The following is a 13,754-nucleotide window of genomic DNA, read 5'->3' on the forward strand; positions in this document are numbered from 1 at the left end:
ACCACTTCAAACTCCAAGCGGGGGCTTGCCATTCCCCCCCCCCCAAATATTCCCTATAACCAGTGCTTTTTTCTGGGGGGACGCTGGGGTATGCATACCCCTAAACATTTTGTGAATCTTTGTACTTTTGTCCATTTACTGCATTTATTTTTCCCGATTTGAACTATAAAATGGTGATCTTCCTGAGTCAAAATGAGAGTACCCCTAAACATTTTTTTTAAAAAAGCACTGCCTATAACCACAATTTAAAAAGCAACAACACCTTCCTGGAAGTTATTTTATTTTATTAAAATCACCCCAGTATATCAGGCTGAAAATTCTCCATCTGCCTCTTGCTCTGCTGTGACAAGTTGTCTCCTCGCAGAGATTTTCTTCTAGAAAGAGACGTTCACAGAGGCCTTCCCTCCCGCGCGGGCGCAGTCCATTCTCCCACCTGCGGGGACTCATTGGAACGAGGCCTGGTGACCTCTCCCCAGTTCTCAGGGGACCAAGCGGGCTTCGCTGCCCCTCACCTTTCCCCTCTCCTGCACACGGCGCCCGGGCAGGCTGCCTTCCCTCTGTCTGCCGGCAGGCGTCCTTCCTTCCCTTCGGAGTCGAGAGACCAACCTCGCAAAAGCCGAGCAGCTGCAAGCGGGAGCTCTTGACATCACATGCAAGCTCCTCCTGCGCTCGACCTCCTCGCTCCCCCCTCCAACCTTAGCTCCCCTCTTTTCCCGCCCCTTCTACCCTCCAAAACAAAACATCTCCTCTGGCGTGAGGCGGCTGGGAAGCCCACAAGGCGAGGGGGGAATGAGGGAGCTCCAGAGCCGGAGAGGCCGCTGGAGCAGCGCGCTGCCTCTCGGGGGCTTTTCCCTCAGCTGCGAAGAGGCCGCCTTCGCCCGCGTCTCTGGGGAGCCCAGCTGGCACTGAAAAGACCAGCTTGGCCGGGCGCGCCCTGCCAGCGCACTGAAAAGGACCCGCTTGGCCGGCGCGCCAGCCAGCCAGCCGGCCGCCCGCCCTTCTTAAGCCGCCCGAGAGGAGGACGGGCCGACGGCAAGCGAGGCTGCGCCGCCGTCCGCTTTTGTTCCTTTCCCCCGCGCGCCCAGCAGAGGAGCTGGGAATGCCGAGCGGGTTGCAAAGGTGAGGGCGCGCCGCCTGCCTCCTCCGCCCGGGCTGGCGTGTCCCCGCGCGCCTTCTCCACGCGCGCGCGCGCGCCCCCCACATGCAGACACGCGCGCGGCGGGGGGGCGAGCGGGAGCAGGAGGCGAAGATGGCAATGTCCGTGATCCAAGCGTGCCGCAGCCTGGCTCTCTCAACATGGCTGCTTTCCTTTTGTTTCGTGCATCTGCTGTGCCTGGATTTCACCGTGGCCGAGAAAGAGGAGTGGTACACGGCCTTCGTGAACATTACTTACCCGGATCCTGGCGGCGGCGGCGCAGGCGGCGGCGCAGGCGGGGAGTTGCGTAGCGAGAAGACCGAGTGCGGCCGCTACGGGGAACACTCGCCCAAGCACGACGTCTGGGGCCAGGTGGTGATGACCTCGGCGGCCGCCGACCGGCTAGCCTGCGACCCCAACGCCAGGTTCGCCGTGCCCGGGCCCGGCAAGATCTGGATCGCGCTCATCCCCAAGGGGAACTGCACTTACAAGGATAAGATCCGGCACGCCGCCGCGCAAAATGCCTCGGCTGTGGTCGTCTACAACGTGGGCTCCAGCAACGCCAACGAGACCATCACCATGCCCCCCGCAGGTGAGAGGATGTTGGGGGGGGGAAGGGTGTTGAGCCACAACCATCCCCCCTCCCCCCAAAAAGTGCCACGGTTTGAGGATCTCCCTTCTGGACAGCTTTATCGCACCCCTCCTTGGACCATCGCACCCAACCAGCCTCCCAGGATGTTATTAATAGCAAAGCCAATGGCCGTGGCCAGGGTTAATAACATCCTGGGATCTGGCTTGGGTGAAAAGCAGGCAGTGCTGTGTGCTTTGGCTCGCCATAAGATGAGTTTTTGGCTATTTCTCTCTCTCTGCCCCCCCCCCCTTCTTGAGCTGGGGGAAAAAAGAGGGGAAGGCTAGTGGAGTGAGTGATGGGGCGCATCTAAGAGCTGGCCTTTGAATAGCTTGAAACTAAATGACAAGGGATGCAAGGACAGCTTTTGAATGCAGGGGAGCAGGAAAGTAATAAGGGGAGACAGGTCAGCTGTTTTGGGAAGGGTAGGGGGAGAAAGGTCGTAGTAGTCAAGGATCCAACCAGGTGGAAGACAAAAGCGAAAAGGACAGGTACAAGGCAGAAGGGAAACCCTAGAAAGGGGGAAACCTGCTGGAATGATGTGCATCTTGGCAGTAGGCAGGAAAGGGAATGGGAGGTTAGTGTGTCTGGTGCAGGGAAGGAAAGGGCAATATGTGGCCCTCCAGATGTTGCTTAGACTCCCAACTCCACTCAGTCCCAGCCAGCATAGATTATGGTCAGGGATAATGGGAGCTGGAGTCCAACCACATCTGGAGGACATTCACATATTCTGTCATTTGATTTCACTCTGAGCCTTTTTCAGTGGCCATTCGAGATGTGCACATTACTTTCTGTGTTCCTTCAAATTCATTCATGCTACATTTGGGCTTGCGGGTGCAGCCCTTTGTAATGAATGGTTGAACTATGCTGATTAAACAGTGGACTGATACAACAGCACCTTTCAATATGTCTGGGAAAGTTTGAAAGTTCTGGTGTTTTAAGCCACTTCCCGAATCCCAGGAGGTTTGTGATTTCTGTATATAGTGCTGTTGCTGTAAGCCTTTTTTCTGGCTTTGCCGTCACTTGCTCTAGCTGTGCAAGCACTGTGTCAAGAGAATGAGCTATTCAGGATGCCAGGAACACAATTAGGTTAATTACTATTAGAAGATTTTACTTGGAAAATGCAGTCTTAGTACAATATCTGCAATTCCTGTGACACGGATTACTGTCTAATTTCAGGTAGTATGTACACATGCAATTTTTAAATCCACTTTTAGGCGTCTTTGAATTCTGCTAAGGCTTCTTTGCAACACACACAGTGTAGATGTTTATGTGATGGTGCTCTTGGATATATTCCATTTTGTCATATGGAATAAAAATAATTACAAAATATCAGTATGCAAGAACAGGCTGTGTGGTGAACATGTGCTCTTATTCATTATCAGCATTTGAAAATGTTGTGTTTTTAGAAAACACCAAGAGTAGTTGTTTGGGGGCAGAGCCCTACATGGTCAAGAGCTACTTGCTTCTTATTCCAAAATACCACGCTATGGAGAGTCAAAATGCCACTTTTTAATTTGGGTTGTACACATCTTGCAAATCAGCCTAGGTAAATATATTTCTTCTTTAGTAAGCGCCACAAAATTCAATGGGGCTTAGATTGAGGTTGCAGTTGTTCTCCACCTTAGAGGGGAACCTAGAAGAAAGATTGGTAGCAAAACATTAGCATTATTTTAACAGTAATTACTAAGTTGTAGACCCTGACAGGTAGGGAATATACCAACCGCAATATTTGGTTGGACCTTGAGTTGGCGCTATGGAAAACAGCCCAGTTTGGTCCAAAGCACTTCAGAGACTCTGTGATTCAGCTCGGGGTCTGAATCTTCTTCAGAAAAATGAGGCTTTGTTCTTACCTATGCACTGTTGAGAAATTTGAAAAATGTTCCAATTCTATTCCTTTTGAAAGAGATTCATGATTTATGTGGGCATAATAGCCCCTCCAAAGTGGATAAAATTTGACAAATTACAGGCAAATCAATACAGTGTTTTTTGTGGTAGCTGCCTTTTAAAGTTTAATCGTTTTTTTCTTTTTTAAAAATAACATTTTATAGTTCTTATATTTTGCAGAAATTGATAAAATTTGCAGGCATGGCAGTCCCTTCTAAGGGGATGGATCCTACCAAAGAAAGATAGCTACTGCAGCTTCCTCATAAGGACAGCATTTGCAGTTTTGGGATGCTGAAAAAGAAAGAAAGAAAGATTTATTATGCTTATTGGTCACTAGTAGCATAGAAAGTTTGTAATGGGCAAAAAAAGCTGGGGCAGCACACTGACAATAGAACAATAAATTCAGAGAGATTTCGTTTGTCTCTGCTAGTGTTTTGTGGGCGATTGATCTGAAAATAGCAGAAGTGCCCCTAGGTGTCAAACCTGCTAAATTACATACAAATGGGCCTAGGAGGTTTTGTGCTAGGTTCCTTTAAGTTGACAGTGTGTGTGTGTGTGTGTGTGTGTGTGTGTGTGTGTGTGTGTGGACTGAAGACTGAAAGGGATTCTTTTTCCTCCCTGTGGTTTTGTTTGTGGTCAAAAATTCAGCAGCATTAGAGAGGTGCTACTGGTTCTACTGCACATAGAGCTGCAAACAAAGTCTTTTGATTTGAGGAATAGGCTAATGTGGGCATTGGAAACTTGCTCCTTGTGGACCCATATACTTATCCCACCCGAAATCCTGTCGGTCATGGCACCCTCCCAACTGTGCCAGTGTTGTTGTTTGCCAGATTGGGATGTGTCCAGCAGAGTGACAGTGAGGAAAACATCAAGTTGGTGGTGGGAACAAGGGTATGTGAATTTTGTGCACCACCAGTGCAGTCCTGCCCTGGCTCTCTCCATCCTTTACGGGTGTGTGATGACAGCTCTGGTGGTATAGTGCCCTGGAAGCTTCTCCCTGTTTAGCTGCTTCCTACAAAGCAGGCAGGTTGTATATCTAGGTTCTGCTGAAAACACAAAGCAAACCCATATTCTCTGCTGTTTGCTCCCACTGCTAGTTCTGCCATCCTGAGAGAGAGAGAACTTGCAGCTGTTGAATGTCATCACTATTTCTGGCTACAACAGAGAAGGTGCATTTCAGCTTAGTGGGTGGAGCCCTCAGAGAGCCATCTCTCCCGCTGCCCCCACCTCTTGCCCTGATCAGGCACAAGGTAGATGAGGACAACACACTTTGCTAAATGTGTGTTATTGTTGTGTGGTACTTTTCTGCAGTGAGTGTTTATTCACACCAAATAGTACTTCAGTAAAAGACCCTAGTGTGTATGTGGAAAAGAGGCGCACAAGGACAGTAAGCACTAAGTAACATTAACAACAATCATGGCTGGTAAATGAAAATAATCACTTGGGACATGACCACACATGAGAGAAATAATATCATTAAAAACAAGAGGTTGAGTGATACACACATTTTTTAAAAAATAATTTGGATTGATTGAAAAATATTACACAAAGTTGCGCAGAAGCAAAGGCCTCAAAACTACATTGCTAACTAAAACACTGCACTCTGTGACAGTAGGACGGCCCCCTGTTTCAGTACCAAACTTGAAGGGCAGCTTCATAGCCTTAGGGAACCTGCAGTAGTTTCTCTCTGCTGCCTCAACCCTTTTCTGTGTCACCTAATGCCAAGGGTGCGGGATTCCCACTGCCTTACGGTGATCTCCTTGAGTCTTGGAGAGCAGCCAGCTGACTTCCGAGACTTTTTGCAACTTCAGCCTGTCTCCTGTCTGCTCATCCAATCACTTTGACAACCCCTAGTGTAGCCCCAAGCAGCCTAAGCCACATGGTGGGAGGATAAACAGCCGCCGAGTGTGCGCCAAAATCAGTACAGCCCAGAAATCCAATTAAGCAGTTTATTCAAATTGAGTACAGTGGTACCTCGGGTTAAGAACTTAATTCCTTCTGGAGGTCCGTTCTTACCTGAAATTGTTCTTAACCTGAAGCACCACTTTAGCTAATAGGGCCTCCTGCTGCTGCTGCACCGCCACTGCATGATTTCTGTTCTCATCCTGAAACAAAGTTATTAACCCGAGGTAATATTTCTGGGTTAGTGGAGTCTGTAACCTGAAGCATCTGTAACCCAAGGTACCACTGTAGAAGTAAAAAAAAGGGGTGTGGAGGAGAAATGGCAGGTACGAAGCTCAGAGTTGAAATAAAACACTGCACCAGACTAGTGGTCTTAAATCATCCTATACTTTATCCAAATGAACATTGCGAACTTACTCTTAATGGTCACTTCTGGCACTGGAAGTTTCAAGCATCAGTTGCGGGTTGGGGATAGTACTGGATAGTACTGTGAACATCATAAGGTTAGATTTGTGGACATTAAAACAGCAGTAAGAAGCAAGAAGTTGATTGGATCCCCTTCGGAACTTGAAATATGGGTACCCCCAACAAAAATTAAAAATTCGGCTGTGTAATTTGGAATTTATGTAATTTGGTTTGATTTGATGTGATTGGTTGGTTAATAAAAAAAAATTTCTTAAAAAAAAAGAAAGGGCAGCTAAAGTAGTTTCCAGCTAATCAGAGTTCAGGTGTGCCTGCCAGGGAATCAGTGTGTGTGTTGGGGAAATGGTAGACACCTCCTGGAGGCACAGCAAGAAGGTTATTACACACACAGAAATTCTCCCAGGATTCATTTGTCTTCTTGCTAGAAAGGATTTAATTATGAATTTTGTGTGTTTAAGAAGGGATATGCCTTATTCTCTAGGCAAAATGGTGAGCAAGGGACCAGACTGTTCACACGCGCTGCTCAGGAGAACAAGAACACTTAGAACATATAAAATCAGAATGGAATTAAAGGGTCAAAGACGTTGGACAATGATTAGAAAAGGGTGCCTAAGGGAGGAATGCCTCCAAACTTCATCAGAACTCTTTCTGATGTATTTTGCTCTGTAGAACAAAACAGCAAAAGATCAGGAAGTAATAGTGAGAAAGTACATATTCCTTCAGTATCTCTCCCTCCAAAGCAATAGAATTGGAGAGTGCAGGTGCCTTGTGGAAAGGATGCTGTTTGCACGCTAGGCCTGTCAGTTGTGAATGAGCTATCCCTTCCCATTCAAGATCTTGGCATTTTCTTAAGCTAGAGGCATAAGTTTGATTTTGCGAAGCTGTACCTTTTCTTCACCTGTGTTTTCCTTTTATGGAAAGCTTAGATACATAGTTTCACATTTTGCAGACCCTTGTCTGTAGCATGGTTGGGCTTCTTCTTTCTTTTTTGGCATCTGAGTCACTAAGGTGCCACGAGGTGATTCACAATACAGTATCTCCTCTAACTCAGAGCACCTGGCTTGTGCAGATACTGCTACACCTTGGAGAAGCCAACAATCTCTCTGTATCCGGATTCAGCACAAGATTTGTCTGTAGCTGCTGCTCATCCCTACTAGGCCTCATGAAACTTAATAGGACATTCCAAGTAAATGTGCATATGTACTGGGGTATTTAAGGCACGCAGTAAGGAAATCAGAACTTCCTACAGAAATACTGTGATGCAACAGCTACTGTACAGGCTACCTGAGACTTTGGGTGATTAGGACTTCCGGATATATTTTATTTGGAGAATAGTTGTGTGAGGTGTTATTTTCAAATAAAATATTGCATTTGCACAATATGTATTCAGTAGTGGCCAGTGTGGAGGGACAGAGGGACAGAGCCACCTTCCCAACACTGGCATTGCTGCAGCATACCTGGCTAGTGCTGCAGTGAGGCAGGATGCTGGAGAGTTTGGGGTTGTGTGGATGCACTGACAGAACGACTTGGGTAGCAAGTGGGTGATCCTGACTGGGACTGTAGCCTAATGTCAATGAGCAGGGAGTTCCACAGTGTAGGTGATGCCACACTGAAGGATTGACTCCTTGCAACTGCAGAAACAACATCATGTGAAACTTGTAGAAATGCCAGTTCTGCAGACTGAAGTGGCTGAATGTGCATATATGGCAGGCTTCCTCGACCTCAGCCCTCTAGAAGTTTTTGGCCTACAACTCCCATGATCCCTAGCTAGCAGGACCAGTGGTGAGGGATGCTGGGAATTGTAGTCTCAAAAACATCTGGAGGGCTGAGGTTGAGGAAGCCTGATATATGGGGTAATGGGATTCTTCGGGTAAACTGGTCCCAAGCTGTTAAAGGTTTCTATACATTAATAGTAACACCATGAATATGGTCACTCCAGGACAGAAGCTGACATTGACATTGGTGCCTTTCATGTGTTTTCCTGATTGGCTACTTGTGCTGGAACTGAAACTATCTACTGTACTCTTTAGACCATGCCTTGGTTAACCTACGGTCCTCTTTGTGCTGTTGGATTCTAGCTCCCATCATCCCTGACCATTGGCCATGCTAGCTGGAGTTGATGGGAGCTGGAGTTCAACAATAGCTGGAGGACCACAGGTTAACTGCAAATTCTCCAAGGATCAAACAAGCAAGCTACCCTTGCTCTTGACAAAGCGTGAAGAAGCTTTTTGTCAGCTTCACCTTGATAGCAGTCTCAGCTAAAGTCCCAAGGCAAAGTCTGAAGGCTCACTGCTGATTACCAGCCATAAAGTGGTTTAATGCAGGTACATCCCAGAGAAGTGCTAAATGCCTCAGCTCTGATTTTTCTAAAATAGCAGTTTATACCTATTTGTGTAAACCTGAATTCCTTTCCCAGCAAACATGGTCAGCATTTTCTACCATTCCTGGCATTTCCTCCTTTTGATGCTTGCTGCAACAACTCCCCTCATAGCTACTAGCTCTTGACATAATGTATTCCACATTTGTTTTTCATGTGGAATGCATTACAATGGAATGCTTCTCCACATTTTCTCCCCCTCCTTCCATTTCCATGGATGCTTGTGCAGGCAAAAACATTTATGCATTCATGGAAAACTTATAGTCAATTTGAATATTAAGGGACGGGTCAGAGAGCTTAATGCACTGGACAGGAGAAACGAAGGGTTGTATCCAACAGAGAAATCCCTCAGTATAAGGGTCTTCTATTTTCACAGTGCAATTTCCTCTCCTGCTCCGCCTTTGTACCTCCCACTCCCCACAAATCTGCTCTGGAGGGTTTGTTGAAAATCCCAAGCAGATGTGGGGGGCACAGGGAGAGGAAAGGGAGAGGAAGTCCCATTGCACAGGCAGAAGTCCTTCTGCTAATGGGACAACTTCATTTGACGCAACCCTGAGAGCTTCAATGGACACTGTGTGTGCATCCAGTCATAGTGTTGGGTGTAGGGAAAGGCCACACATTCTCAAAAGGGCAAGCTTTGTGCCCTAAATTTGAAAAAGTGGTCTAGGTCATTACAAATGAATTAAAGTGAGCTGTTCTCATGGCCCTAATCCTAACCCAAGTACCCAGAACCAGACTTTTCTAATTCTTTTTTTTTTTAATTAAGCATAGCAGTCATGGTTTGGGAGGTTTCTAGGTGTTTTTGTGGGGGCTGTTGTTGGCCAGAACCTTTGGAAGTTTTAAGAAGGTAGAAAAATTACTTTTTCCAGCAGTGTGTGTGTGTTTGTGTGTATGCATGTATGTGCTGACTAAAGTGTGAAAGTTATACATTTCAGCCTTTGTTTTTATGATTCATACATTTGTCAAATGGGTAAGAGGGGAAGAATAGCATGGCAACTGTGGCTTTGGTGCAGAATGCCAGAAGTAGAGCTATAAAAAGTTATGGAGAGGAGAAATGAAGGCATGCAAAACGAAAAAGGAAGTTTGTTGCTCAAAGGAGGACACGTTGGTTCTCGCTTTTCTCAAAATTTCTGTGTATTCATTCTCATAAACCATTTTATTTTAGTGAACTGGTTGTTCTAGCTTTGGTGTTTTTGTTTCAGCTTTGCACTTGAAGCCAACTCAACTCCACGTTATATGAGGCCATAGAACAAAAGAGACATTGGTCTCTCAGTTTCATGTTGCTTGCACCATCCCTCTCTTTGTGGCAGGGGAAGGTTTTCTTACCTGGGTTCCACCTCCTGTTTGTGTTTATACCTATGACATGTGTCTTCAGCTAGTATCCTTGTGCTGTTTGAGAAAGGTATAGGGGAGCTACCTAGGACTCCTTAACACAGCCTCAGATTAGATATGGTAACCCACTGAATTTCATAGCCCGGAGGAAAAGAAACCTAACTGGAGTTCTCTCAATAATCACAAGTGAATAGGGAAGATTCGGATCCCACCCCTGAAGTGGGGCTAGTGCTTTTAAAGGCTAAATATTGGCATAAGACTCCCGTCTTTCCTGACATTAAACAGTAGTCTGTTGCTGACTTTGGGTGCCTGGCTGGTACTAGGGGGAGTCTATTGGATTTGGCACAAATGAGAGATGCTAATTTAGCATCCCCTTTTGCAATATTCATAATATAAATCACTATACATACTTAATATTCATATTATACATGTAAATTATGGCACATAAATCTGTACAGGTGAGAGATGGCAACTCTCCCAAGTGCCCATTACTTCAGTAAAAGCCACCACGCTTTTAAAACTTGAAATGCACTTGTTTTTACAAAAGATGCTCTGATAAGATATCTATGATATTTTGGCACATCCAAAAAAGGGTTCCTGTGATTGTGAAAATCATGAGGAAGGAATGTTGTGCTATATATTCATTAAATTGACTGCAGTATGCTAATAGTATATTAAGAGGAAAGTCTTCTGTTCTAGGTTTTGAAAATTCCTGAGTGTAGGTGAAATAATATGATCAGTTTTTACAGGGAAGATAACCATGGAGTTATTTTTTTGTTTTTGTTACATTTTGCCTTTCCCCCAAGATGCTCAGGGTGGGGTTCATATTTCCCCCCTCCATTTTATCTGAGGAACAATAACCACGTGAAAGTTGTTTGGGCACTAACTATGAGAAATGCTATTTTAGTTTTTTGGGGAAATGGTTTCATGTAGCTGTATCTTGATTTCACAATCTGTGGGTTTATTTTTAGAGCACTTTTCTTTTTAAAAAAATGCATGCAGTAACTCTCAGTCTACCTGAATTTGTACATTTATTAGGAATGTAGAATTACAGATGATAGGGTTGTGTAGGATTTCCAGAATCTTAAACATCCAACTTCTCCCACTGACTGAATTGAAACTCTCCTATGCCAGATGTTCCCCCAAGCTTTCTTTAAAAACCAAGGTGGAGGAAGTTTTTAGATTTTCCAACCCTAATAGAAGGGTTTTTTTAAGTTCATATTTTTAGGAAAAAAGAAATGAAATGCATTAAACCCCACAAAAAGGCTAAGTAAAGTTTATAGAGGTTTTAATTCCTACTTCACTTATTTTTGTGGTAACTTTTGCAGCCCACAAAGTATGGCACCACAACTGCAGTCAGCATAAACCACAGTCTCTGTTTTTGTTTTGTTTTTGGCCTGTAAACAACATATATAATTTTGTACATCTGCAGGTTGGGAGGACTTAATGCCATATGCACGAATCCAACTGCAGCATAGATACTTTGATTTCAGATGCAAATATACATATATATATATATATAACGTATTTTGGAGAACTATATGCAATAACTCAATTAACTGCCTTATACCAGGTCAGGTTCATTTAGCCCAGTGCTAATTGATTGGCAGTGGTAGTGTCTTTCCAGGATCTCAGGTAGATCACATGACCTACTCCTTAGTTCTTTGGTAACTGGAAATGCCAGGGATCAAACATGAGGCCTTCTGTGCAAAAAGCATTCACTCTGTTTCTGAGCTAGGGCCTGTTCCCATGCAAACTGAGCTTTGCAATACCATATTTTTTATTTTATTTTGAACTTCAAGGTTGGATGCTATCCCAGACTAGCCAGAAGCAAGGCCCCATCTGCACTATACATTTAAAGCAGTGTCCTACTTTAAACAATTGTGGCTTCCCTCCCAATAATCCTAGGATCTGTTGTGGGTTAATGGTGCTGAGAGTTGTTAGGAGGACACCCCCCCCATTTACCTCATAGGGCCACAATACACTCAAAGTCCCTTTGTGAAGAGGGATTGACTGTTAAACCACTGTGGGAAATACCAATATACAACATGTAGCATAAATTACTATCTTGAACCAAGTCATGCCCTTAATGTTACACAAAACATTGAACATCTTGGTAAAAGACCATCTGTGTAATCTGTTACTTGGATTTTTACAATATGGTCCATGTTATTAAAGACTTGGTTATTAATATATTTCTACTGAAAGTAATATGCCAGCCTTCCCAAACCTGATGCCATCCAGGTGAGGTTGGGCTCTAATTCTCATCAGTTCCAGCCAGCATGGCCAATGATCAGGGACCGTGGGAGTTGTAGTCTAAGACTTCTGGAGGGCACCAGGTTGAGAAAGGCTGGTATATAGCCTAGCTTCATCTGGCTAGCATAGTCTTAAGCAATGTAATAGTGGGAGGTGAGAAACCACAGTAGGCACTTTCTACTTTGGTATAGTGGTATGCAAATATTCTTATAAATAAACAATAGATTTACATATACATCATATGCAGCTAAAACTAGGGACGGTGCCCTATGCTATAGTAATATACAGTGTGTGTCCCATTTTCTCAAGCTGCCGTCATCTTAATCCTTTGACATGGAGTTAGCGATTTGCACCCTGCAAATGTGGCAACAATATAGACTTTATATATTAGAGAAAGTCAGCCATGTCAAGCAGGTACAACTACACAATTGTAGTGCTTAAATCTGAGGTCAAATTGAGTGCTGGAGCAAGCAGAAGTGGAAAAATGCTCAGTAGTGATAGGACTGGATCTGGAGCTTAAATATTGTTTTCCAGTGCATCCATGGACTGTATCTACTTTTTATTTGACTGTTGCACATTTCTAGCTTGTAAACCTTACCTGCTTGCAATTAAACCAGAAGACACTTCCTCACATTTCTTTGAATAACACCATGAAAGACTATATTCAGGTCGTCTCAGCAGCAAACATTGGTATTTGTAGGGCTGATTCACATAATTGTTTGAAAATCTGTTTCCCAAGCATTGTTTGATGGCATTTTTAGACTGAAATAGTTCTTGATCTCCATGGAAACAGCCGTTGAAATGGTCTCAGGTATCTCAGATTAACATGTCCTCTGACAGTATATTAACATGTACTATGAACCCTACACTCCATTTTGGAATACATGGATATCAGGTGCTGACATACAAGTGCATTAGGGGTTCATTGTTGCTTGTTCTAGCCCTGATGTTTAAGCATCAATATGATACCTACTAATTAGGCTATTACAATATCGCGGCAGAGCATCCTGTCATTGTTGTGTTAACACAGTTGCCTCTCGTTGACTCATGCGCGCGAAGCACCATGACAACTCTTGTGATGCGTTTCACTTAGCACCTGGAATGCTTTCAGAAGATAAAGCGAAAATGTCGCTTCTTAAAAGCTGGTGAGGAAAAGAAGTGCAGGTGTTGATCAGGGGCTCATATGATCTGCCTCTACCCCCACCCCCCGCCTCTGCCTGTCTCTTACACCTGGAGCCAGATGAAGGAACACTCCCATCATTGTGAAAGAGTAGCTCAAATGCCTTCTTCACATTCCAGTACCTCTTGCATGGTCATGCTGCACAAAGACAGTATTCAATCCTGATAAGGTGCTTTTCTGCCCTTTTCATCTACATTGGATTGCTGATTATTTGGCTGCTGGAGGACACAATACATTCATTGATTTATTGAAATAAGATACGTAAACGGACCATGAATTCGTGTAACCTCATCTCTTTGTTAACTGAGTATAGTCCATGCACGATAGGTCTGGGTGGTTTTGTACTACTGCAAAGCATATATGTTACCAAAAAGGGTAGCTAGCATGAGGAAGCACTGGCTGCCAAAACAGGTGAAGGATAAGTGGAATACTGGGTCCCTGAAAGCAATGGGAGAACTCTGAGGCATGCTGCATATTTTTAAAAGAAGTCTGCATCTCCCCAAAGCTACCCAGAATGGTCAGTAGCCAAAGGCTGCATGTTCATACTGCCAAGTGGTTGTTGAAGGGGAACGGAACAGTCTGTTCCTTGTTGCCCCTCAACCTTATAGGATATACAGTGGTACCTTGGGTTAAG

At 44.6% G+C, this 13,754-nt stretch overlaps 1 protein-coding gene across 1 annotated transcript in view; it reads left to right on the forward strand.

Annotated features, from left to right (window-relative positions):
- Positions 1–959: 959 nt before the first annotated feature.
- The window catches only part of RNF150 (ring finger protein 150), an 81,793-nt gene continuing 68,998 nt past the window's right edge, over positions 960–13,754 (forward strand). The window contains exon 1 of the mRNA XM_081208439.1: positions 960–1,727. Within this exon, the coding sequence (XP_081064565.1) occupies positions 1,202–1,727 (526 nt within the window). The 5' untranslated portion in view covers positions 960–1,201. The remainder of the gene's footprint in view (positions 1,728–13,754) is intronic.

This window comes from Podarcis bocagei (assembly GCF_964188305.1).
Source record: "Podarcis bocagei genome assembly, chromosome: 9".
NCBI lineage: Eukaryota > Metazoa > Chordata > Lepidosauria > Squamata > Lacertidae > Podarcis > Podarcis bocagei.